Genomic DNA, 25,667 nt, shown 5'->3' on the forward strand with positions numbered 1-25,667 from the left:
TAGCTTAAAATTATAAAATTCAACATTGTGTAGAGATCCTAATATATTAGTAGAAAATTACATATAAAATAATACTGACTCGAAAATGGTCGCAGTATTCGTCACTGATCAAAATTTATTCTATACGGGTATTTAAATACCACTTGGAGGTCTGTACTGTAGATAACAAATTTTACGTTTACGTTTCAAGCGAAAAAAATGTTTATACCAAAGGGGCCGTTCATGTATTATGTTCATTTATTACCCCCCCCCCCTCTTATCAGGAATAGTAAACTAAAAAAAAAATAGTACATAAACTTATTAATTATTTGTAGGAATCCTCAAAAATGCGTTCTGTTTTCAAGCATAGACAATGTGTGTGTAAAAAAGTAAATATATACATTGAAAGAAAACAATTGTTTAACCGGATTAAAGCTATTTGTATTATTATAAACTTATAATTAAATATTATGTAAAATTATAAGTTTACAAATTATGTAAAATAATTATAAGTTTATAATAATACAAATACCTTTAATCCGGTTAAAAAATTGTTTTCTCTCAATGTGTAAAAGCTATGTAAAAGCTATTAACCAAAGACAATACTATAAATAAATACAGTTGACGTAATCACCAAATACAAAAATCAAAGACCACCCCCCCACCTCCCTCTATAGTGCTTACGTAATATTTAAACGGCCCCATACATATAAATACAGAAACAAGAAAAAAGTATTTTATCAATCGTTAAAAGTGCTATCTTCAGTTTTATTTCTCCCTGTGGTAAATTCCACCATTATCTTCTACAGTTACCATTCATATATTACAAATAAATAGATTTTAATAAGCGCGTAGTATTAAGCATTTGTACTACATAATATTATTATAAAAATATCATACTTTGGTATAGAATTAGGCTGTTAAAAAGCAAAATTATGATGTATATCGATTTTTTCTCTTACTTGATTGCAAAATATAAATTATTCGTGTATAGAAATTTATAAACACAGACACCGTCGAAGCATTTTATTTTATTAAAACTAAAAATAAACGCCTTTAATTTCAAATGAAATCGTCTCAAACGTTTTCAAAGTAATAATAATAAATTTATCACAGTTAAATAATAATTAGGCTAAAAAATATTGGGTTTTTCGAAAAATTCATTCTTAAAAAAATTATATCTTCCAAAACATAACAATATAATATTGATTCGTTCTGTGTTGTGGTTTTAGTAAGGTTTGAGAAGCCCTCAAAGAAGTGTACAATTAAAGTGTTTGACCAACATTTATAATACCTATGGTTCTTTAATTGTTGATTTCTAAAGGTAAAGCGCATAAGCTAGACAGCAGATACATAAATATATCATCAAAAATTTACTAATACATTTTGCGTACACGAACGCGGTTTTTAAATATATTTTCGATTGACGCGTTCGTCAAACGATTCCTCAAACGTAAAAACTTCACCAAGCAAAACTTGAAAGACACTTACTTAGCCCCTTAATCATCTAACGGATATAAATAAAAAAAAGTGTTTATGTATAATTTCTTTTAGTATGTTAAACTATACTTAATCCTTGTCGTTCTGCAATTGGTGATGGCAGCGCTGGCAGACGCGGACGGGACGAAGCGCCCTCAGGCGACGCACGGGGGCCTCATACTTGGAACAGCGTCCGCAAAAGACGGCCCCGCACGCACGGCAGTGGTGCCTCCGCTCAAGGGCCGTGAAGCGCACGGAGCACTGCGCGCACTGCGGAGCCGTGTCGTCGCGGATCCAGTGGTCTGCGGGCCCGCCCTTCGCCCCGGACGCGCTGGACATGTCCGGAGCGCACCAACGGAATATCTATAAATATATCAAAATTCGTGTTATATTTACCGATTCTACGATCAATAATTTCCGTTCTAAATCGATGCCAGTTTAAAATAACAAGAAAAAACGTTATATGAAGAATGTTGACGTATACGCACCCGTCCACGTGCGTCCCCAACGGCCACTCCTCGGCCAGTTCGAGCTGCAGCGAGGGCAGTGACCGCAGCAGGGGAAGTGTTGTCTTGGCGCTCGAAAGCCGTGTGCATGGTAAGCTTGCCTCGCACCACAAGACGTCTGCGCCAGCGCATCTCGGCGGATACCGCGGGAGCTGCTGCTGCTATTTAAGAGATCATAATTATTATTTTTTAAGATTTTGCAACTGAACTAGGAATATTTATATAATAATTGTTTGTATCCCGTAATATGCAGATCAAGGATAATAAGGCAACCATGACCATACCAAGTCGAAGTCTAGACTTGTGTCAATATAAATAAAACTTAAAATGGTATGCAATAACACATACACTATAATGCAAATACATGTGCAAATTGCTCACCTCCGCAGCAACATTTTTTTTACCAAATACCTTTTTTTAGTAAGAGCTACAAATAGAGGTCCATAATGATTTTATTATTTTCTAAGTTCTAAAACAACGTGTATGTATAAAATTATACAAGAAAATATGACATCACAAATTTTACACATATACACATCAATTATATAAAGAATATAGAAAGCTACCAAGGGAAACAATTAAACAATCAAAAACAAAATAAAAACATTCATAACTTAAAAAAAACTGTTGTAAAATATATAAATATTTTCATCAAAGTTAGTAATCAAGTTGTAAGAGCGATAGATATTAACTGGACTGGATTAAAAGTAGAAGCGCATCTAACGTATAGAAGACTTTTAGTGCTCGTAACTCTAGGATTACAAAGAAACGTGCCAACAATGAATTTACGCACTCAAACGTACGTACTGACGTCGCTCCATATATTAGATAAATGAAAACAATCTTATGCCAACCTGGTGCCGCTGAAGTGTCGTGAGTGACGTCCCTATGCTCCAGCACGACAAAAGAGTCCGTGAGGCTGGTATCGGATTTGCTGTTGCGAAGCTCACCCTCCGTGGCTGACTCGGTTGACCCGCCTATGCTGCCTCCACCTAGCCAAGAAGATTTAATTATATATACGTATAGAGTAGCGAATTTTACAAGCTAATTATATATAGTAGAGAAATAGCTGTATTAGGTAATCTTTGGGATGCTAATGGTAATAAGTCAAGGGTGGTATGTCTCCTATACAGTTTTTTTTTCTAAAGATGAGTTGTAAATTAAGGCTATTTTTTATATAATAGGGGGGCAATCGAGCCAACTGGGGGCCCAAAAAGGGGCAGTCATAGCACCCACTAAAACTGGGTCATGGACTATGGGTAACGCACCCACGTTTAAGGAAGGACTACATTTAAACTTTGGTAGTTGGAGGTCGCATCTCTTAGGGAAGCCCCCACCGGAAGTCGATTCCACTCCGCAAAAGTGCCTTGTGAAACGAAATGTAGAATAATACTTCCAGCCATTTTAGGTTGAATTGAAATGGCTCGTACGGTGTTGAAACGAGGAAGGAGGGATCAACCAAAACAATTCACTCACCGTAGTATACTTTATAGAAAATGCAAAGAGATGCAATGTCTCTAGGTAGAGAGAGAGAGAATCAAGCCGACCGAGTAATACATTGGAGATTTACAATTCGACAAGCCCTTTGTTGAATTTGGTCAAAAGGAAGAAGCTGGTATCTGTCAGCAGTATTTCATATGAGGTCGTATTTATGCCTTGAAATAGCTAGCTAGCTAGCCAGTTTGGCTTTTTCTTCGGCTTTTCTTTCTTTTGCGGAATTGGACTAAATATATCATATTATCCGTAATAATGTACTTTTGACAGAATCCTCGTTATCGTTATAAAAGAAAATCCTCTGGTCGCGTTTATTTGTATTTTCGACAGCACTAAAGTCCAATTTCTTGTGCGATTTATACCAATAGTATGATTGTTGAGGAAGGTTACCTAGTAACCTAGTAAATATGGTTTTATGTAAATTAACTGAAATTATATTCACCTACGCGATGTAATTGTTATCACTTTGTTATTAATGTATTTGAATAAAGACTTTGAAATAAATTATCAAACATCTTACTTTTTCTAAAGATTGGATTCCCCTTTGCCTTATGTCTTAAAACGATGTGGTCCTGTTTCTGCAGCTTACTCCTGTGTGTGTGATCCAGTCCCTTCTCGTTATCGTAATCCTTATCGTCCGAATCGATTTCGTACTTGGCGTCGTCGCAGGAGTCGTTCTTATCGTTATCGCTACACGTGTCTTTGTCGTCATGGCGACGAGACGATTCCTTGGCGCTGGTCGTTTCACCGATATCTGATAGAGAACTCTCTGAACCAGATTTCACAAGGTTACCTATAAAAAAAATGTTAAATCACTTAAACCTAGGGGAGAGGAAACGAGGCGCTCTTCTATTTCTAGAACGGGGCAAACGGGCAGGATGCTCATCTGATGTTCATCTCCGCCGCCAATGGACATTCAAAGCCAAAGGGATCGCGAGTGCATTGCCGGCCTTTTAATAATTAAGCTCTTTTCTTGGACGGCCTTAAGTAGAATTGGTTCGTAAATACTTTAGTTAACAGCTGGTCCATCTAGCGGTGTGCGACAACTTGTGCTGATACTTGAATATTTGAACTGTAAATTCTTACAATTAAATAAACATACCTTCCTGTTCCTGTGACAAACTCATCTGTTTAACCAACGCCTCGACCCGTTTGATAGCCGCGTCTCTTTCACTCGTTTCAATTTCTTCACTCTTCATCTCGCTCTCTGATCTTTCACTTTCAGTTCTTAATTTTTCGCTCTTGCTGGGTCGTTCAGTGGTGTTGTCTATAGACCCCGAAGCTTCCACACTTCCGGCTTCCGGTGTAGTTTCATCGTCCCCCATGGGTACATATTCGATTGACCACATCTGGAATCGAGCAAATTATTTGATGATCTCTTTTGTTGAATAATTCAGACATGAATGTTTTTTATGTGTGTGTTACACTAAGAAGAGGATCCATCATGTCAAGTTTTGCTTACTTGATGAAATGAAGACCGTAGGAAACTTCAGCATAAGTTACTTAGAATCTAGATATGATCTAGACTAAAGAAGAAGAAAGCAAACGCAAAGAAAACGCTAAAGAGCAAGAAAGCAGCATCAAGCTTCCACACACAGCTTGTAATTAAGTTATATAATAATATCCGATTTATTTTAATTAAAATATTTTTAGATTTTTTTTTGAGACATCCAGCGGGTATATAATAAAGAAAATTAGTCTTATTGAACTTCTTTAACTCGTCTCTTTCTGTCAGATTCTTTTTACGCTTTTTACGCACGTTAAGGTATCATTGGGCTTCGCTAAGGCATTCAACCCAAGGATCAGCTAGCATTGACTAACATATATCTTGTATTTTTTTCACAATTAGACTTACCCTGACAACACCATCGGACGAGCCCGTTAGTATGACATTGAGGGGGTCCCACTCGCGAGCTTGGCTAAAGGCTACACATAGCAACTGAGGGGCACGGTCAGCTCCACCTGACCCCCCTCCACCTGCCGCAGCCCCGCCCAAGGGTTCGCCATTAATGGTCCAAGCTTGGACCCAACTGCCGGCACATGTTGCTATGTCACCCTGAACAGAGGTTGGTATACGATAAAAAATTAATAAATGGCGCTACAATAGTTTTAGGTCTGGGTCTCAGATTTTTATATCTGTGTCATGATCATTTGTCAATATAATTGGCAAGTTGGTGATCGGCCTTCTGTGCCTAACACAAGCCGTCGACTTTTTTTCGTGTCTAGGACAAGTCGTTTCCACACGATGTTTTCTATCGAGCCGAGCGAATGTTACATGCGCACATAGAAAGAAAGTCCATGGGAGTACAGCCGGGGATGAAGCCTACGACCTCGGGGATGACAGTCTCACGCTCCAACACTGATCTAATGATACATTTACAAACCATAAAATTACAAGAAAATCTTTGCAGAATCACTTACAGTCAGGTCATCAATAGCAAGCGCAGACACAGGTGGTAATGGCTGCGTCATATTGGCAAAGTGCGGAGGCAACAATTGCCTCACAAAGGTGCCTCTTTCCGCATCCCATACTATGACCAGGCCGTCCCTACTTCCACTCACGACCAGATTGTAAGCTGAACTGGCAGCAAGGCAGGTAACGGCTTCCTCGTGTCCGTATAAACACGTCTTTACTGTTAGGCGGCGTCTCCTTGCCCAGTATTGCCATATCGTTACCACCTATACGGATAGGATATTTATTACACACAACACCAATAAAATACATAAAAAAGCTAATGCGACAATTATAGATTACACAATTAAAAGTGGAAATGGGCCGGTCACATTGACCGCGCTTGTGATGACAGATGGGACAAAATGACACTTACTTAGTATGGCCCGGAAGAAAAAACAGATGACGCCCATCAGATGCCTGGGAAAATGAAATGAAAAGGATAGCAGGGAAGGACTGGAAAATGGAAGCGAGGATGAGAGACAAGTGGAGGAATTTGGAGGTGAACTTCACTCCGTCGGAGATGCTGTACTAATGTTAAACATGACATGGAATTATTGTATTCCTTATGATTATGTAGTGGTCGAATACCGGATATTTTTATTTATTTGTATTATGTAATATTTAAAAAAGAATAGACTTTATTTACATGTGTCTCTATGTTAATTTGTAAAAATAAAATAAATAGTATACATTTACACTGAGTTTTGGATTCGCTAAAAGTTTGATCAATAGGGTTGTTTTCGATAAATTTCAGAATTTAAACAATTCAAAAGTTTGACAAAAAATAACTCACTGTGCTCGTTCCAGCCGTCACGAGTGTCTTGTCGGACAGACACACACACGTGACGATCTCTCCTGCAGCCTGAGCCACGCTTTCGCAGACGAACACGGCCCTATCGCTGTCGTAGTGGCCCACACGAAGCGAGTGATCCGCAAAGCCCCAAGCCACGTACTTGTTGTATGTGGGTGGCATCAATACTTTGTTCTGCTCCACGGCCAAGATGGCCTTTTCCGTGTATAGGATTTGACCAACTGGTCCTTTTACCTCTGAAAGGTTAATCAGGTTAATCAAATAAAAATATAGAAAATTCCAGACGTCAACAATATGTACCTCGGTCTCTTCCAGAAATGTATAGATGCATATCAAAAACCGATCGTGATGAAAATTAAATTATTTACGAGAAAATCGTAGACACACACGGACATACGAATTTGTCACATAACAAGAACGAACCCAAAAATAATCATCGAATTTGGTGCAGCCGTTCGAAAGTTTACACGTCATTTTTACTACATACATTCCCCATCCCCATATAAAATAAATTGTTATTTAATTCTAAGGAATTACTAGTCTCACCTTTAACCGGCTGCAATGAAGGCCTCAAATTCTCCAAATTGTGGAAAAACAATTTGTCAGGAGGAGTGATGACGCCTTGTGAGGGAATAATGTTGTTAGGGTCCAATATAGTAGAGGTCCGCTGGGACATCTTCTTACTGGGGTGGGCCTTCTTGAATAGCTGCTTTGGTATTTGGCCAAAGTTGTTGATGAACCCTATCGTTGCCGTTTTCTTAAGCGGATCATCGATACTATAAAACGTTTCGTTTAGTTTTAAAAATGTATGCATTAACTGCAGCTTGTTATGAGAAGATAAAAAAAAGAAAATAAAAAAAGTGTTGCCAACAAATATTTATATAAGAATATTTTATGTAAATAATTAATAAAATTGATACACCATTCGATATAGAAGAATACAATTTATTGTGGAATGTAAATATGCAGTACGTACACGAATGCGTACGTTCCACTTAAATTTAACGTATAAAGTAACTCACTTGTAAATATCGACGTTGCCCTCGTAGAAGAGATGATGGAACACATTGCAGGCATCCACAGCCGGTTGGCCCTGCTGCTTGTAGCCAAAGACCAGGTCGATCCAATGATGCAGGCGGTGGGACACAAAGTCAGACTCGAGTGCCGCACGGTGGACTCTGATGAATTCTCGTGGGTCACCCTTTGCCCAAGGAGGAAGTACTACGTCGCCTAGAGCCACGCCAGATTGCTTGGAGCCTGATCGGGATTATAAGATAAAATCAAACACGGAAACGCCAAAACCGCGGAGCCGCTCTAAATGAAAAAAAAAATTATTAGACATATAGTAATTATGTTGAATATATATATTGAAGCATGAATATCAAGTAATTTGCTGTCGAGTGATTATAATTTATTGAAAAAATATTGCTATAAAATGGGTCACGACGTACTAACCTAAGTCAAAGTTATTTAAGTTATCCAAGAATTCAGGTAAGTAGAAGAACTCCGGAATCAATTCCTTCACGTCAGCCATATTGTGTCGCGATGCGGAATTCCAGGCTTCTTTTATGGAATGAAACATTCTGAAACAAAAAAAACTATTCAGAAGGATTTCTTCCTCGTTTCCCTATTAAACTTTTTGTCATTCCCTTCCGTAAACGTCCTTCTAACATTGCTATTCCTAGTATGTATAAGTTTATATACATTTTTCCCTGATACATGTTGTTAAAAGTTAAAATTTTAATTATCGCTTTATATTTCTCGCTTTTTATAACATATTTATAGTTTGTAATAATTATGTTACTAACAGATATGTTTAGTTGCACACTGGCTGAATACACAATAATTGTATTATTTACAATTGCAGTTTAGGGACAATTTCGACGATAAGAATCGATCAAAACCTACGTTGATTTACTCACTCACTAACATATCAATAGATTTAATTAATACCACAGTGATTTATTAAATAAATTAGAAATGAAAGAAAACACTTTTTTACCGAATTGAAGCTATGTATATAAACTTATAATTATTTCTATATTATACAATTAGAAGACATGAAAAAGGTTTTATCGACTAATTTATGTGAAGCAATGTCACATTTTAATTTGTCCCCAAACTGAGTGTTAGATAACGGGCTCTAAGAATTAGTTATAAAATGGTTTAGGTTTTGTGTTTTCTTGTTTTGTTTATAATAATGAAATAAATAAAATGGTGGCCTTTTAACGATCATTATTTAGTTAGTTTTGTATGTTTCGAGATGTAATCTTTTATTATAATGTCTGTTGGCAAAACTTTTAATAAGTAGTCTATATTTTTTTAAGGTTCCACTTATATAATTGTTGAATTTTAGTTTGCTAAAAAAATGAATAGATCGCAACCGTAATCATGTTTTACGACAATATGTATACGTTATATTTGTATACGTATCGTAACCAATTTTGGTTTTGTTAAGACACTCTAGTAAACGCTCTAGTAAGGCACAATCGTTAAAGCTATATTAATCTGAAATACACCTCAACACAAAGCATTAAAAACGAAATTAAAAAGTATAAAATAACAATTTTAATAATTGAGAATTTGAAAAACAGAAGGTCTTCTGTAAATTTTGTAAAATAACTTAATTGTATAATATTTAGTTTTACGTTATTTTTAGTTAGTAGTTAGAATTTGGCCATGTATGGGCTGTAGACAAATAAATGGTTTGTGTCGAGAATTTGTGTATTAGAACTGCCTTTTTCTTTTCTTTCTCTATAATGCATACACATAATTTGTTTTAGCTTGGCAAAACAGTATTACCTGTCTGCCAAGTCAAAATGTCCGCCTTGTAGTCTCAGGAAATGCTGCGTGAATGGTTCCATCCGTACTAGGTACGAACACACGATCATGGCGGAGGAGTAGTGAGTGCCGTAGTGGTAGGGCGGGGTCTCTCCGTGAGGGTCGTCCCATTCCTGAAGTCATATAACAATTATATCATGTCTGCAATGTGTGCGTACCAAACTAATGACGTTATCTAGAACATTAATCAAACTTAAATATACTTTGTCAAACTATTTTTCCTAAAGTTTGACGTACTTGACAGCGCTCAAGACGAGACTGACCTGAGGTAAGAATTACAATATTGGAATAGAATTTTTAGAAAAATGTTTACTGGTAGAAAACAATATAGAAAATATTTCATATCGGTTAGAGTAAAAAAAACGATAATCCTACGCAACAAATATACTTTACCAATTTATTTATAAATAAGGAAATTTGATAGACACATCACAAATACAAAGTATGTAAAAAAATATAATCAAGTTATAATAGAAGTGTTTTATCCAAATTGTTTCACAGATATTTTTTTTTTAAAGTATGAGTTTCTAAACACTAATATGCTCGAAAAATGTAGACACAGCAATTAATAGTATATCCACAAAACAATTAGAACGATTTGAATCAACTTGAGTATTATACAAATGTATCGGAGCACGAAAGCCGATATACGTACGTACGTACTTGTTCAGAACCCAATTTCCAATGACCTTTCGCCGTACAACATAATACATTTATCTGTTAAATCGTAAATAAAATATTAAGATACCTTATATCGTTTTCTGAATTGATCCAATCTGTCAGAACTCTGTGCGCCCATTGGTTTGCTCAAATCCCTGAAGGTGGCCGGGTCATTGAGGTCCAGTTCCAAGGAGTCATAATCCGCGAGAATCCAGGGGAACACGGGGTACTGCATTAGGTCATTGTAGGACCGTCCAGCCAAAGTATTTAAATGCATCAAGTACTGGAAGTTGGTTATTTCGCCGCGCTAAAAACATCAAAAATATCCTCATTTCTATCTGATATAAGATTCCAACTGTAAAACTAAATGGTTTTCATTGACTACGTGCCGAGGTTTGAACTAAAATATACATATGTTTTTTTAACTGTCTCTTTTCTAATTACATAAATATATATTTTACTGTTTCCCTGTCTAATTGTATATGTACATATCCTTCTGCTTTATTAGATATTCATAAGAATCCAATAATTCACAAAAAAATGTCTAAAATATTAGGTAAGTACTGAATCAGATGGAACTGTATTTCGATTATGAAGTGACTGACCAGCCATCGCTGCGTAACAGAGGTGTCTCCGATGAGAGAAGCTAGAAGACCACCTGGTTGCTCTACCGCCACGCCCCTCTTTTGACCCGCTACGGAACCTGCTGCGCTATCCGCCATACCTGTGGCTACAGCTGTAAAGCGGCTGTACACCTACAAATGAGTAACAAAATCTGCTCTAATAAAAGTCTATCTTTGTCGATAACGTCATTAAAGCTGGAATTATTCAAGTTCCTACGTCATAGTTCAATAATACTATTAAACTAACTTTAAGCCGCTTGTACACATTGGTCTTTTTAAAAAAAGTTACTTCTATTACAAACTAGTTTTAACAGTTTTCTTATTTGTTTTTACAGTTAAAAAAATCTACAGTTTAAACCAGTTTGTGCCAGATTTGTCTCAATAACTCGGGACAGCACAAATTTGAATTTTACTTTAAAAAATGATGTGAAAAATGTGATGTTTTCTTCTGTATTTAGGAAACAGATTTAACGATATTGTCAAAATCCGCGGTATTTTTAAATAAATTTAAAAATTAATAAATTACTTTAACTATATTAAAAATAAAAATATTACTACATATATGTTGCACCACGACATATATATAAATATTTTTACGCCCTGGCTATCAAGCTATAACCGTGTAATGCTTTTAAGGGGAAGGTGATAAAAAAATTAATGGCAAGGTGCTTTTATAGCGTGGGGGAGTATTTAGAATTTTAGACCATAAGTTTCGACAACAATTACAAATAACTAGCTGCCCACGCGAACATCGTTTCTCTGTAATTTGGTTTTAGTTAGCCTTAATACCGTGAAACGAAATAATAATTTCTCTGTATTATCGCCACTATATTTTGAATTTGATTTACACTTCGGTCTAAGTAACACGTGGTTGGCTATGCTAACACAAAAAATTAAAAAAGTTGAAATAATTGAATTTCACGGTATTTGGTTTACTACAAAATAAATTTAATTTATACTAATCTTTTGGAGTTAACAGATAATTGTGACTGTCAATTAATTATAGACAAATAATTTGCAATAAAATAAAATTGCGACTATAATTAAAGATCTAAGCTATCCTATCTCTTAAGTTGGACCAGACTGCTCACGGTGTGACAATTTAATTTAAAATCGGTTAAGTAGTTTAGGAGTCCATCGCGGACAAACATCGTGACAGGAGATTTATATATAATAAGATTTAACTCTTCTTGTTATTATGACATCATTAACATTTGCCTAATTTAATATGGCTGTTGTGCGGTTATTTATAATTATGCAATCTGAATGTAACACTTTGTAAATAAACGAATGATTATTATTTATTAAAATAATTAACCGAAAAATAATAAGATAAACATTAGGATAAAGATCGAATTTTTTTTTGTATATTACGTACCTTATTCCTCACTTTTCGGGGAAAGGCCAACAAATAATTGCGACCATCACTAGAAAATACTTCTAAAGCAATGGGCTGCAGGAGGTATCTTCGTTTGTGCACCTCTCTGAAAGGAATAAACGCATTTCATAACTATACAGCGATTACTTACTTACTTTAATCTCTAAGCTAAATTAAAGTTGTATTTATTTATTTATACTTTGTTACCATAATTATACAAACATAAAGTAAGCAGGTTACATAAGTTAATAGGCAACAGGCGGCCTTATCGCTAACAAGCGATTTCTTCTAGGCAAGGGTGGCCTAGGCGAAATATGGCAGAATAAAAAAAAGAAACAACTAACAAAAAATGTTCAATATATAATTTAAATAAGGGACACTTTTAAAGGATGAAAAATAAAGTGTTATTGAGTATACTCTGTATAAAACATTGCTTTAAAAAGCGTCATGGAGTAGAAAAACTAGTAAATAACCATTAATTTATCAAAACATCTTTGATTAAAAATAGTTATTTTTAGTCACGTGTCACAAATTTTATATTTATGTCTACATTCTAAAACAATGTGTATACCTAAAAAATACAAGAAATATATGGATAAGATATGACATCTCCAATTTAACACACATACACATCAATTACATTAGAACATAAGCAATATATCAAAGGAAAAAACTAATCAAACAACCACACAATAAATAAAAAATAAAATAAAACAAAACAAAAAATAATAATAATAACTGAAACTAACAGATAAAAAGTAACAATGACAGTGATAAACAAACAAACAAAATGAAAATTTAAACCACATTAAAAGCCTGCAAAACAAAAGTTCCGGTAAGTTGGTAGACTGTTGTAAAACACATCAATATTTTGATCAATGTTTGTAATTAAGTTGTAAGAGCTAGATAGCCTATTCACCATTGAATGTGGCAGATAAGCGAGCCGTAGGTACGTATAGAAGACTTTTAGTTCGAGTAACTCTAGGATTACAAAGAAAGGAAAATTTTGTAAGAAGATTAATAAAATCGACGATGAGCATATTTGTAAATAATCTACGCCTGTCTTGCAGAATAATTTTATGGGAGACTGATTAACATCCACATATAATGTATTTTTGGTAATGAATGACAATTAGCACGCACAAACCTTAACGTACGTGTACGTATTTACGAGTACGTCAGAGGGCGGCGACGCCATCTTGCGTAGTGGAGAGTAGAGTTTTTGAAATTATAATGTTTATGAGCAGGAACTAACCAAAATCAGTCATCGTAGATTTGAGTTTACCAAAGTATGTGACGCTTGAATTAAAACACAATACAATATTACTTTTAGTAGCTATTATTATTAGTAATAAACTCCTCGATACAAAAAAAACACACCTCACCTCTAACTTTTGTCTAATTTCGTTGTTACTCCATCATGGCAAGGATTACGGAGCCAAAATATAATTAAATTATAGCACATTAGTTAGCCGAGAGCTGTTACTAGCGTTTTTGTTATATATTTTAAGAGTTATTTCAATAAAAATTATTTTTGTTTCACGAAATACTATCGTCCGTCTCATCTCACGCAATCTTCAGGCATACGTTTGTTTCACTAGTGACTACAGCGGGCGGAGGAAGACGCGCTCTTAAAATTAATGCCACTTGCATTACTTTCAAATAAATAACGTAATGATTTTCAAGGATTACTTTCTCTAAACCCGAATGTCATGTCAATGTCAGAGGGGCGTCTTTATCCGTCATTATATACATTTTTGTTCATATTGGCATCCAACTAATAAAAAAGTAACTTATCAAATAATGCTTCACGATGATATCCTATTATCCGTTTGTTTCACTAATCACTACAGCGGGCGTAGAGAGACGCGCGAGTGAGTGCATGCATATATCATAATGCGCGCTTTTTATTAAAAAATTTAAAGCCTATATTACTATATTCTAATAAATTATCTGAAATAGTTACATCTATGTTTAATTTTACACAAAATTGAATACCGTATATCTTCATATAGGAACTTGGAGCATTGGCGCTGATTGCTCATCTGTATAGCTTGGCTCGGCAGTATGGGGTCGTAGTCATCAGGGCAGCTGTCCAGGTCTCGAATCTCTCTATTTTTGAGTAGGGTGAAGCCATCGATGACGTAGCAATGCTCTCGTCCAAAGAGGAGGAGACCTTCAGTCGTATCCAATCCTTGGATACGGGCGCATCGGAACATGTGTGTAATCTACAGATTTACAAAATATTTTAATTAATGCCTGGCAGAGATTGATTATTAAGTCTCATTCATTAAAATATATTAATTAAAACCTAGTATATTTACAGCGTTTTTAATTAAAGTACCCTGTCTCATCAATGCGTAAACATAAATTGAGAGAAAGAGACGAAAGAGAATTTTAGTTAAAATTCATTAGTATAGTTATTTTTTATGAAGCTGCCAAGAAGATAAGTCTGTGATCTCTAGAACTGTTACAGAAGTTTCTTACTGTTTAATAGTGACAGATAAATTAAATTATCCGTTTTTTATTATTTTATTTAAAAGTATATTGAGTAAATTTCAGATATTACCTTCTCATGATGTTCTAGCAGCCGTAAAAGCGTCTGATTATCTGGTGGAGGAGCTTGTTCATCTTCGTCTTCATTATCGGGGCCATCTTCACTCGCTGAAAAAGAAATTAAGATTTAGCCCGCTAAAGCCTCTAAAGAGCGAAATGACGACCGGACCAGGGAATAGCAAACAGCTGCCATGACAAGAGAATTTTCATACTTCGTCTCCGACATACGTCTATAAGAACATTAGTAAATTAATAAAAATAAATCAGTGGCGGTACAATCTTTTTAGGTCCGGGCCTCAGATTTCTGTATCTATTTCATGATCAGCCTTTTATGCCTGACACATGGCGTCGGCTTTTTGATGTCTAACGCAAGCTGATTGCCTTACGATGTTTTCCTTCACCGTTCGAGCGTATGTTAAATTCGTACATATACCTATATATATAGAAAGTCCGTTAGTGCACAGCCGAGTATCGAACCTAAATCATCAGGGATGAGAGCCGCACGATGAAGCCACTCAGCCAACACTGCCGTTATTTTGAATTATTAAACATAAATTTTAAAATTAACTGTGAAAAGCGCTTTTAACGTAATTATCCTTACCTTCAGTGGAATTATTATTGCCTCGACTAACGACTCCGCTGCTCACCAGATCAGATGGACTGCCTTCTTCGTTATCCACTTCCACAGATGTATCCCTGGCACTGAAATGACATAATTTCATACAAATTCTAAAAAATCTATAAAGTTCAGCGAATACATAAAATGATTGAGATATTTAGATTATTCATTTATATATTATAGGCCGGCGACGCACTTGCGAGCCTTCTGGTAATGTGAGTGTCTAAGGGCGGCGTATCGCTTAACGTCAGGTAAGCCCGTTACATAAAAAAATAATAAACAGCGCATCACGACATTTCAATCAACGTTTTGACATGAGTTTGATGTAAATTGTCACTATGACATAACCCAAACTTTCAATTCAATTCAAACGAGACATTACATGAAATGGTTTAATGTTTCCGGAAATTATCAATTTTCCGAGATTCAAAGATCCAGGCTACATGAAAATTCTCAATAGACAATAAATATGACATCTTAATATTACAGAACCTATACATATACCCGACTGACGTCCTGCAGACAGGTCATAAATGAAATGAAAAATCCATCTGTAAATGAAAACTTTTGAATCGCAAAGTAACTGTTGTGGTCTCTGGAAAAAAACTAACGCTGTAGAACACGTCTGCTCCACAGCATAATGCTGAGTCAGGGCCAGTTAACCACATTATTATTATTGTTTTGTGTACTTCGTTTGTAATGAATCTCAGAACCACTTGAACACAAAAAAAACATCAAAATCGGTTAAGGGCTTTAATTACAAATGAAAGATATACTGATACTTACATCTCAACGACATTTACAAATTAATATTCTATTTATAATATATTTGACAGAAAAATATATTAATATACTTGTTTTTATTATTATATATTCTACATGTTTCCCGTCCCTGTCATTTAAAACTTCCCTGAACTTCCATAAATATTTAGAGACTAAAATTAGCCAAAGCCAGCCATTCTTCAGTTTTAGCGAGACTAACAGAAATACATTTTTATATTTATAGATAATATCGACAAGAGACAAACAATTTAGGTCTAAATGCGTTTTAAAGTAGCTAACTTAAAAGAGTATTAACTAATCAAGGCCGTAAGAAAAATCACTAAAATAATTTACAAACGTTACTTTGAACCTCTCGTCATGTTTCGTTCAAGTTTTTTTAAACGTGACAACGTCTAATAAATACAATGAACGCCAGCGTTGTATCGTGTGTATAACCCGAAAAACATGATTCCGTTACGTTGATTGTATCGTTACGCTAACTGTCCCGTTACGTCTATTGTACGCCGATTTGCGCCGCATCTCCCTTTCACTCGAAGACTTAAGTATGATTGCATTTCATCGTTTTGTTATGACGTTAATTTACCGCTTGTAAGCCGAAAATTTTTGTCTCAAGTACTAGACTCAAAGTATATTCTTCTTATATATATATAATAGATTCAATTTAACCAAAAAAATCAATTATCAACCTGGTGAGATCATCCTCCATAGCCTGTCCGTCAACTTCGACGCTGTCAGCTTCTCCCAACGCGGCATGGGAGCGCCACTGCTGGTACACGCGATAGTACTCCTTACTGTCACGGCTCTGAGCTACTTTGTACTTTAGCTGACGCTAGAACATATCAAAATTCAAAGATATTAAATTCATGACGGCATGTTATATAAGACTAAAAATACGAAGACATCAAACGGAATCTATGTGTAACCAATAGTCTTGTCCTTCAATATTTTTTAGTAAAAAACTGAACAGACGTTTTGCCACAATACTTGATGTTAAGTGCGATGTGGCCTATTGGAAGGCACGCCTATCCAGAAGATGCCTGTTTTGACCGCGACCTAAATAACCCCATATTATACTGTATAGGTGAAATAAGAGAAAACCTTTCATGAATATAAGGTTTTAATAAGCTAAAGTTAACAGTAGAATATTGTTTTGGTTACATTTGATACTCAATATATCAAAACATAACAGATTGACAATATCATCAACTTATGGCTGACTGGCTTCAAGCAAGAAGTTTACAACAATATGGAGATGTAAGTTGCTGCTTTTATACGCGTACCATAAGTTTTCTCATAGGATGAAGATAACTATTGAAAGAATCTCTTTTTTACCGGATTGAAGCTATGTATTATTGTAAACTTATAATTATTTTACATAATTTTAAATTTCTCCCGGCGTTTCGCGTGCTTTACAGCGTGCGTGGTCACGGTGACTGAAAACAAAAGGTTTTGAATGTCAAAAAGTATCACAGCTGTAGAGAAAGTTGTATTATCTGTATGTGTGTATCCGTGACCACGCACGCTGTAAAGCACGCGAAGTGTCGGAAAAAAATAAAATTTAAAATTATGTAAAATAATTATAAGTTTATAATAATACATAGCTTCAATCCGGTAAAAAAGTGTTTTCTTTCAATGTGTAAAAGCTATGTTAACAAAAGACAATACTATGTGCAGAAGATAACTATGTCAAATAAATTATGTTATTACAAAATGCTGGTATAATAGATTATTCACATTTTCAGCCTTCTCCAGGAGCGGTCTAAAGGGATAGTGCGCGTAGAAGGCATAGTTCCGCCGAAGCTGCTTCCTCATACGGCAGGGTCCCTCAGTACAATGCAGCGCCCACTTGTCAAGGGGCGAAGGCCTAGGGGGGCCCCAGAGGGCTCTCTCACGCGTGAGTTCCCTCCACACTCCCGACCATTCCGCTTGCACGTACCGAGTTGTGTGCGCGCTCGTATTTGCCGCACACTGGGCGCTCGACAGCCACGATTGTCTGAAAATTTGACAATATTTTAAAGAATTAGCAGGATAGTATTTATTAGAATCTGTATTAGACATTATAAAAGTGTCTGTCATATAGTGTCTTCGGACTTTTTCGTCTAGAACTAGCTGGAAACCCGTTTAAGACGATCACGCATAATACGATTTCTCGCATAATACGCCACTTTACGCCAGTTTCTGGAATTTGTGACTTATTTTCATACATTTCATAACGCTTAATTATGTATTTTTATTTCTTTTAAATTGCTAATGAAATAAAATCTTTCCGTCATACTAAAATAAGTGATTATTTTAAATAATGTAATTATAATTACAGTACGTATTTAATGTAATTTATAAATGTATAATTTAATACCTATATATACCAAAATTAGAACATAATACGCTTTCTAGCTTAAGACGCGTTTTCGGTAAGAGTCTTGAGAAATCTTCTAAAGCGGGTTTTACTGTAGTTATACGAGTATTTTTTGTCGTCATTGTATTATCTATTACTAACAGGAAAATTATTTAAATCTATAGATCGACACGTGAATATCTACTCAAATCTTGGCATTGTTCTCTTTTTCTAAGATTTGTTGATTTTTTTTATAAGAAAGATATAAGTATTTCCAAAATATTGAATAAATATGAATCAGCGAACCAGGATTGTGAAAGATACCTGCAAGTACTCAAACTGCATCTCACCTGACTAATTGGACATGATCTTGCATATAAGCCAGGGCGTGGTGCTTCGACAACCTCGGTCGCAGCTTCCCGGTGTCTTCCCTTTTGACCTTCGTCCGAGACGCCAGACGTGTGAGTCCACCTGTCACCTTTTGTATCTTCGATTGAATCTGATTGTGCAGCTCCCACGGTACGCGGTACACGGCCTGATTATATAAATACTCGTAGCAGCAGACAAATCTTTACATTTTCTCATTTGGATAGCAGACATACAAAATACATATATTTTTAGGCTGTTAAGCCAAGAACTTTAGAAATGTTATCGGTGGGGATTGATCATTCATAGAGGAGTCCATTATGTATTTATTTACATCTTCCAACTCTTTACTGAAGACAAGCAGAGACCAGACCACTGTCATGACAATCACTATGCATTACATTTTAAAAGACAAGGTGCCTTTATGGCATATGCGAATATTTGGAACATAGATTTGACACCAAGAGTAAATAACTTAACTTTGACATTTTTTGTCCTTATTATAAGACATTGTAAAAATTGATATGACATTTGCATCCCTATTTATATATGGCTAATTGTGTGTATATTTATAGTTGATCGATCTAACCACTATCTTAGCAAATAAACGATTATTATTATTATTGCTCGTTATGGGTACTATTGTCCCTTCTATAGCACCGTCCAGATTTGGTCCAGGTATGTACGGCACGGCCTACCCAACCAGATCAACATGGTTGATGTTTTTTTACATAAATTAAACCATAAACAAGCAGATTTTGATAATAGGGTACCTTTCTTTCAGCATCCACATAATGCGTCCAAAGGCGATGGGCAGCATCGTGAAGGGTCTCCCTCACCACCCCAAGATCAGGTGCCTTAGCTCCAGGCGGTGGAGCACTCAAAGTCACCTTGAAGACTTCCTCGATTGCCGGCTTCTTACACGCGTACAACTCCTCCCACACGCGACGAGCCGCACCCGCCATTAAGTTGCGGCCTATGCAAACAAATTATTCAACTATTACATTCATAATATAGAAAAACAGGAAAACATTCTAGCTATCCCAAACCTCGATATTTATGTCAAAAGCGACTGATCCGATTTCGATGAAACTTGATACGTAAATTGGACTTTTACCTGATTCAAATAAAAATGGTAGGAGGTAATTTGGAGACAAACACATACATATACGGGACTTTTTTTTAGAATCGGTTAAAGGCTTACCCTGATGAGCAGTGAGACGGTCATCACGAGCCTCCAAATCCCCACTCGGATTGACATGCCAGGTGGTCCTATGTTGTACGTCTAGTGCTACACGCATACTTGCACTAAGCTGCAGTAGGCAGTATGTCAGGCACCCCATGAACTCCAGAGAATGGTTTCCTGCCCCGAATATCACCAGCCTACGAACCAACAAAATAATCACTGGGGCAGAGACAGACAGATATTTTCGTTTTTAACACAAATTTAGGAACTATATACAAAGTATTGTCTTTTGTTAAAATAGCTTACTGAACGGATGGAAGCTATGTATTATTATTAAAAACTTATAATTATTTACATAATTCTAAATTTTAAATTCAAAATTTCAGTCACGGTGACCACGCACGCTGTAAAGCACGTGAAACGTCGGAAAATAATTAAAATGTAGAATTAAAAATATAAGTTTTTAATAATAATACATAGCTTTAATCCGTTCAAAAAGTGTTTTTCTTAACTATAAACAAATTATTATCCAAAAATTCTTGTGTTTATGGTATGACTTCCATAATCATGAATAGTAGAAACACGTTAAAAATTAAGAAAAACATCTAATGTATTTTTTTAATGTAATACGAGGTGAGCCTTCCATTCTGATGTTATGTGATACCGCCCATGGACACTCACATTGCCAGACGGCTCGCAAGTGCGTTGCCGGCCTTTCAAGAATTGGTACACAATTTATCGGAAATACCCCAAATTCGAATTGGTTCGAAAATATTTCAGCGGGCAACCGCTTCCACATATTGATGGTCCGAGGCAAAAACTGACTTAAAAACCCTCATTTGTGGAACGGCGGACGGCGGTCGTGATGATACGGAAGGTATTTTGTATTCTCCCTTGACGTTCGATAATGAAACTCAGTTGCAGGCATTGGTCAGAACAACTCCTCTGAACACTCTAAGGGGTTATAAGGGCTTATTATATAATTTAAAATCACCTACCTATTGGTAGTTAATTTGTGTAATGCTTCCAGTACTGACATCTGATCGGCGATTGAGTCCGTTGGGCGAGATAATAGAAAAAGTATGGTCCTGTTGAGGCAGTGGTGAAGTCCCTCCAACGACACCATTAGAGACTTTTTCTTGGCTTGTGTGACCAACTTTACAAGGAAATCGAAAACCTGCAAGTAGTCACTTATTTAAAATTTGTTACATTAAAAGAAAAACGTATAACATAAATTATATGAAATCCAAGTAAGGAATAAACTGAAAAAATAGAAATATTCAGGACAAAGTACACTCACTGTATTAGTTGTAAACTGAAAAAAATGTGTGCGTGTACACGTAAGAAGTGAATCTTCTTTATGACCTTAATTTTCCAAAAATTATCTATTATATGTAACTTTACAGAAATTGGTTAAATAAAGTTAAATTAGATAAATTTTAACAAAAGGCTTTTTTATCATAGATATGAATACAAATAATACAATTATTTCATTTTACCTTATTACTACTAAGATTATTACAGAATTTCATTAATTGTAATAGAATTATTATTTATTACTGTTATCGTTATTATACATTTTTGTTATTAATGGCTTCGAAGGTAACCCGTAAACCGTGGTAAGGACAAGAAAAATATGGCGCGTAATGGAAAAATGTGACGCGTAACCCAAAAATGTGACGGTAAATTTTTTCCGAAACCGATAAAGATGCTTCACTTCAAAAATTAATGAAAAACTAATCCCACGGTTCAAAATACATGAAGTATATAAGTCAGATTAAGCACAATGTGGTTAAGAAGTGTATAAGACTTAAAAGAGGTTAGGGACGTAGCCAATCGTAAGGAGTCGGGGAGCGTTCTAAACCAATTATCTAAAAAATATGAGCTGTGGATAAGAGGAAAAAAACATTGTTAAGTGCCTATCTGAGACCTAATCCGTAATATACAAATGAACTAAATTTTACTTATTGGTAAAATCTAAAATTATAATTGTAATATTATTATTATTTTTGTAAGATTTATGTAAAACCCATTAATTTATTTTATTTATTTAACACTGCGGACCCAAAATTTTAGTTGAGAAAATAATAACTTAAATACACATGGAAAGGCCTTAAGTCTTCTATCGTCAGAAATGCGCTACTTGCTTGAACTCTTTATTACGACAAAGGAATAGTGAAACAATAACAATTGAAACTACTATTTACATACAAAATACTGAACTCTGACGAAGACTTCACTGAATACTATTCAACGAAATAGGGACAATTCTGTCTCCAAACACAACCGACATCATTATACGTTGGTAAAGTGCGTTACACACACACACTAGCGATATTCAAACTCAAAATATCTTTATTCATATAGGTAAACAAGTACACTTATAAACGTCGAAAAGAAATTAAGTTAATTGCAAATTTACATTTACTGAGCGGGCAAGAAGAACTGGCAAGAAACTCTCCGCCACTCTCTTTAGTCATACAAATTGTTTGAACTGGATCAAATCAAACCCAAGGATTAGGATCATTTAAGTATTCGTAAAATTTATAAAAAGCTTTAATTATTAATTTACGTTTAACGAGGGCTTTGAATTTATTTCGTGATAATTATCTAATTTCCCTTGGGAGTTTGTTGTAAAAACGAATACATTTTCCATAAAAGGTGTGGTTTATCTTCTGGAGCTTGGTTGGTCGTACACTCAAATTAGTTGTATTGTGTATCTTATGTGTTTAATATTATATTTATTATTTCGATATTATCGTATTGGCTTATTACTGTAATGGATAATATATGTATTTTTGGGAATAATTTTCTGGAGCAGTAAATCTACTATAGGGAGATATTTGCAAACAGTCCAAAATGGCTCTGCCGGCTGTGAACCCGCAACTTACTAAGCGACTTCTAAACCTAAACAGAACCAATCTCAAAACAAAGATAGGCACAATTACGGGCCATTGTCTCCTTAATCAACATCTTTTTGTCCTAGGCGCGACAGACAGCCCCTTGTGCAGAGGCTGTTTCAGCGCAGAGGAATCAGTCACCCACGTAATCCTGGAATGCGAGGCTGTGGCTAATCAGCGCACAAAAGTCCTTGGAACAGTGAGGTCGCTGAGCGAAGCCTGTGAAGTGCCCGGGAGACTTCTGTGCTTCTGGAAGGAGTTAGGCTGGCTAAATTAGCCAGGGCTTTTACGCTCAACGGACCAACTACGCGTCTAAGTGCGGAAATTGACTCCACCTTACCATACCATACCATACCATACTATAGGGAGAAAATTGGTTATACCAAATTATATTTAAGATCGTAACATTGCATACCTCGTGAGGATCTCTAGACAGTTGCCCTTGCCACAGCTTATCAACGAGTCTCGCCGCCAAGTAGCACACATTCGATATATTCGACTCGGAGCCAAACAGTTCTGTATTGAGAAGGTTCTCCATGACGGTCGTCAGTACCTCTGTTTGATACTCGATCTGTTGTTCACTAGTTGAGTTTGCGGGCGATGCGTCTAGCACTAAATCAATCACCTGCAAATAATTATAGGGCGTGTCTCATCAATTGTTTGACATAGGCTAAGTAGCGCTGTTTATTGTTAAAATTACTTTAACGTTACGGATAATAGAAATATCTCCTCAACCTGACAATAAATTTGATTAAGTGTTACAATTATTTATGTATTCGGCAGCCATTGCAACTTCATCTTCAAATTGCTTATAAACCAGACTTTTTGCGATCCAATACGTTTTTGATATACAGAAGTCATGGTTCGCGTCTCGCGTCTAAATCTAGTCTGATTTGAAATCGTTTGATTGGATTTACATTTTAATCGAAAACAGCGCTACTAAGGTTAACCAAGGTTGTATAATCCAGGTTAGTAGAAATGCGGTGTGAATGTATTCATTGAGGTTGTATAAGAAATCGATATGTAATATTAGTAGACAGGATAGGTATAGCTGTCAAGATTTAGAGACAAGTTTTACAGGTCGCTTTCTATACTCAATTCAATTTTTACCTAGAGATTGATATTTCAATCCATTTCTCATAAAATATCTTTCAATAACCGATCGATGGATTTTTGTAAAATATCTTTGAATTCGACAGATCGAATTTTGACATTAATAAATCTAAATTTGGAAATAATTTTAGATTATAGATCGAGTAAAGAAACCGGCCATTAGACAACATAATTCGTTTTATGGGAAATTACACCACATATAAGTAATAATAACACAGTCTCAATTGGTCTATGCTCTGATCTGTCAAAAGGCCGTGTTTTGACAGATAGGAAAGTAAATTCACATTGTCTCTGAATCTTGGGTTTTGTACCACTCACCATGCACTTATAAAATATAAGCATGAAAATAGTATGTTAGATAGAATTAATATATAGGCGAATATTTACGCAATAAAAGTACGATCTCTGTGTGGAGCAGGGCGTACAAAACATTGACGGAGGCACCGAGTCGTTCGCGATCAGACTCTACGAACAAAGCAACTACAGATTATAGTACTTCTATATATTTATTCTATATTCGATTGTTGTTTAATGTCATGGACCTATACGGTAATTTTAAAATACATTTTTCGCTTTATTAAATGCTAACGTATACATACGTCTACGTAAGATTATATGAATTAAATTAAAAAAATTAAAGCACTAATCGCTTGACTGTCATTGGTCCACGATGCTTTTGATCAGTTAAAGGCGATGTGATCTAAAATGTAAAACAAAAGACGAAACGATGTCTTAATTGTAATTGGAATTGTAACGCGAGTCTGTATTTGGACATAGATAATATTGGTATAGAATAAACATATTTAACGTAAGTGTAAAACTTAAAGGCAAAAGTATATTGGTGTCAATTATAATCTAAATTTGGTTATACTAAGATTCATCTAATCATGCTAAAACATCGCAAACCAAAAAAAACATGCTCATCCTTTAACTGTACGCTGTATTATTTAAAACAACCGTTTAATAAATTAATTAAATAACAAATACATAGCAATATTCTAGCAAACAAACGCCGACAAAATCTATCGTAATCTATTTATAAAATCAAGCTTATCGTAAACAACACCAAATGTTATGAAGCGTGTCATTAACTTCCAAAAACACTAGACCACCCAATTCCTTGCAAATTGTACTTTATTATAGGAAATAACAACTAATATAATATTTGATGGATTTTTTTGTGTTTTATTATTTAGAAGGCTTCATTAAACTTAAAACCAATAATAATTTGAAATGAGGCTCAAAAAATGGTACTAATCACAATGGCACGCTTCAACGAATTTAAAAGATTTGATTTAAGTCAAAATACTAAGTACAGTGACATATCCAACGTAATTTAATTTTTATACGACATTTTACTTACCGGGGAGGCTTTAGCGGTCACATTAAGAGGCAGCGAGTCTAGTACGATGACTTTGATGAAGTCCATGACAGCCTGCCGAGCTGGATGCTGGGTGAGGGTCGCAGAGCTGTTGACCAACACCACTTCCTTCTCTGAACCTGGAGTCGAAGCGCCAGAGCTCTCTCCGCTCTCACACACGGCTGAAATATTTTAAAATGGGATTCCTTCACTGACTCAAAGT

The 25,667-nt window shown here is 35.5% G+C and overlaps 1 protein-coding gene across 7 annotated transcripts in view; it reads right to left on the reverse strand.

The window, feature by feature from the left end:
• Positions 1 to 628: 628 nt before the first annotated feature.
• The window catches only part of LOC123707960 (WD repeat and FYVE domain-containing protein 3), a 49,738-nt gene continuing 24,699 nt past the window's right edge, over positions 629 to 25,667 (reverse strand). For 2 of the 7 annotated variants that reach the window (XM_045658318.1, XM_045658315.1), the window contains 27 exons: positions 25,448 to 25,626; positions 24,472 to 24,549; positions 23,387 to 23,596; positions 21,070 to 21,248; positions 20,090 to 20,268; positions 19,659 to 19,861; positions 18,870 to 19,054; positions 17,892 to 18,177; positions 16,871 to 17,013; positions 15,384 to 15,484; positions 14,796 to 14,890; positions 14,225 to 14,454; positions 12,227 to 12,332; positions 10,831 to 10,980; positions 10,314 to 10,532; positions 9,527 to 9,678; positions 8,180 to 8,307; positions 7,747 to 7,981; positions 7,271 to 7,500; positions 6,707 to 6,960; positions 5,880 to 6,137; positions 5,314 to 5,514; positions 4,561 to 4,807; positions 3,979 to 4,251; positions 2,819 to 2,956; positions 1,947 to 2,125; positions 629 to 1,821 (listed from right to left, as the gene is read on the reverse strand). In XM_045658318.1, the coding sequence (XP_045514274.1) occupies positions 1,549 to 1,821; positions 1,947 to 2,125; positions 2,819 to 2,956; positions 3,979 to 4,251; positions 4,561 to 4,807; positions 5,314 to 5,514; positions 5,880 to 6,137; positions 6,707 to 6,960; positions 7,271 to 7,500; positions 7,747 to 7,981; positions 8,180 to 8,307; positions 9,527 to 9,678; positions 10,314 to 10,532; positions 10,831 to 10,980; positions 12,227 to 12,332; positions 14,225 to 14,454; positions 14,796 to 14,890; positions 15,384 to 15,484; positions 16,871 to 17,013; positions 17,892 to 18,177; positions 18,870 to 19,054; positions 19,659 to 19,861; positions 20,090 to 20,268; positions 21,070 to 21,248; positions 23,387 to 23,596; positions 24,472 to 24,549; positions 25,448 to 25,626 (5,111 nt within the window). In that variant the 3' untranslated portion in view covers positions 629 to 1,548. The remainder of the gene's footprint in view (positions 1,822 to 1,946; positions 2,126 to 2,818; positions 2,957 to 3,978; positions 4,252 to 4,560; positions 4,808 to 5,313; positions 5,515 to 5,879; positions 6,138 to 6,706; positions 6,961 to 7,270; positions 7,501 to 7,746; positions 7,982 to 8,179; positions 8,308 to 9,526; positions 9,679 to 10,313; positions 10,533 to 10,830; positions 10,981 to 12,226; positions 12,333 to 14,224; positions 14,455 to 14,795; positions 14,891 to 15,383; positions 15,485 to 16,870; positions 17,014 to 17,891; positions 18,178 to 18,869; positions 19,055 to 19,658; positions 19,862 to 20,089; positions 20,269 to 21,069; positions 21,249 to 23,386; positions 23,597 to 24,471; positions 24,550 to 25,447; positions 25,627 to 25,667) is intronic. The other 5 variants (XM_045658320.1, XM_045658319.1, XM_045658317.1 and 2 more) reach the window with 4 other exon arrangements.

This window comes from Pieris brassicae, chromosome 4 (genome assembly GCF_905147105.1).
Source record: "Pieris brassicae chromosome 4, ilPieBrab1.1, whole genome shotgun sequence".
Lineage (NCBI taxonomy): Eukaryota > Metazoa > Arthropoda > Insecta > Lepidoptera > Pieridae > Pieris > Pieris brassicae.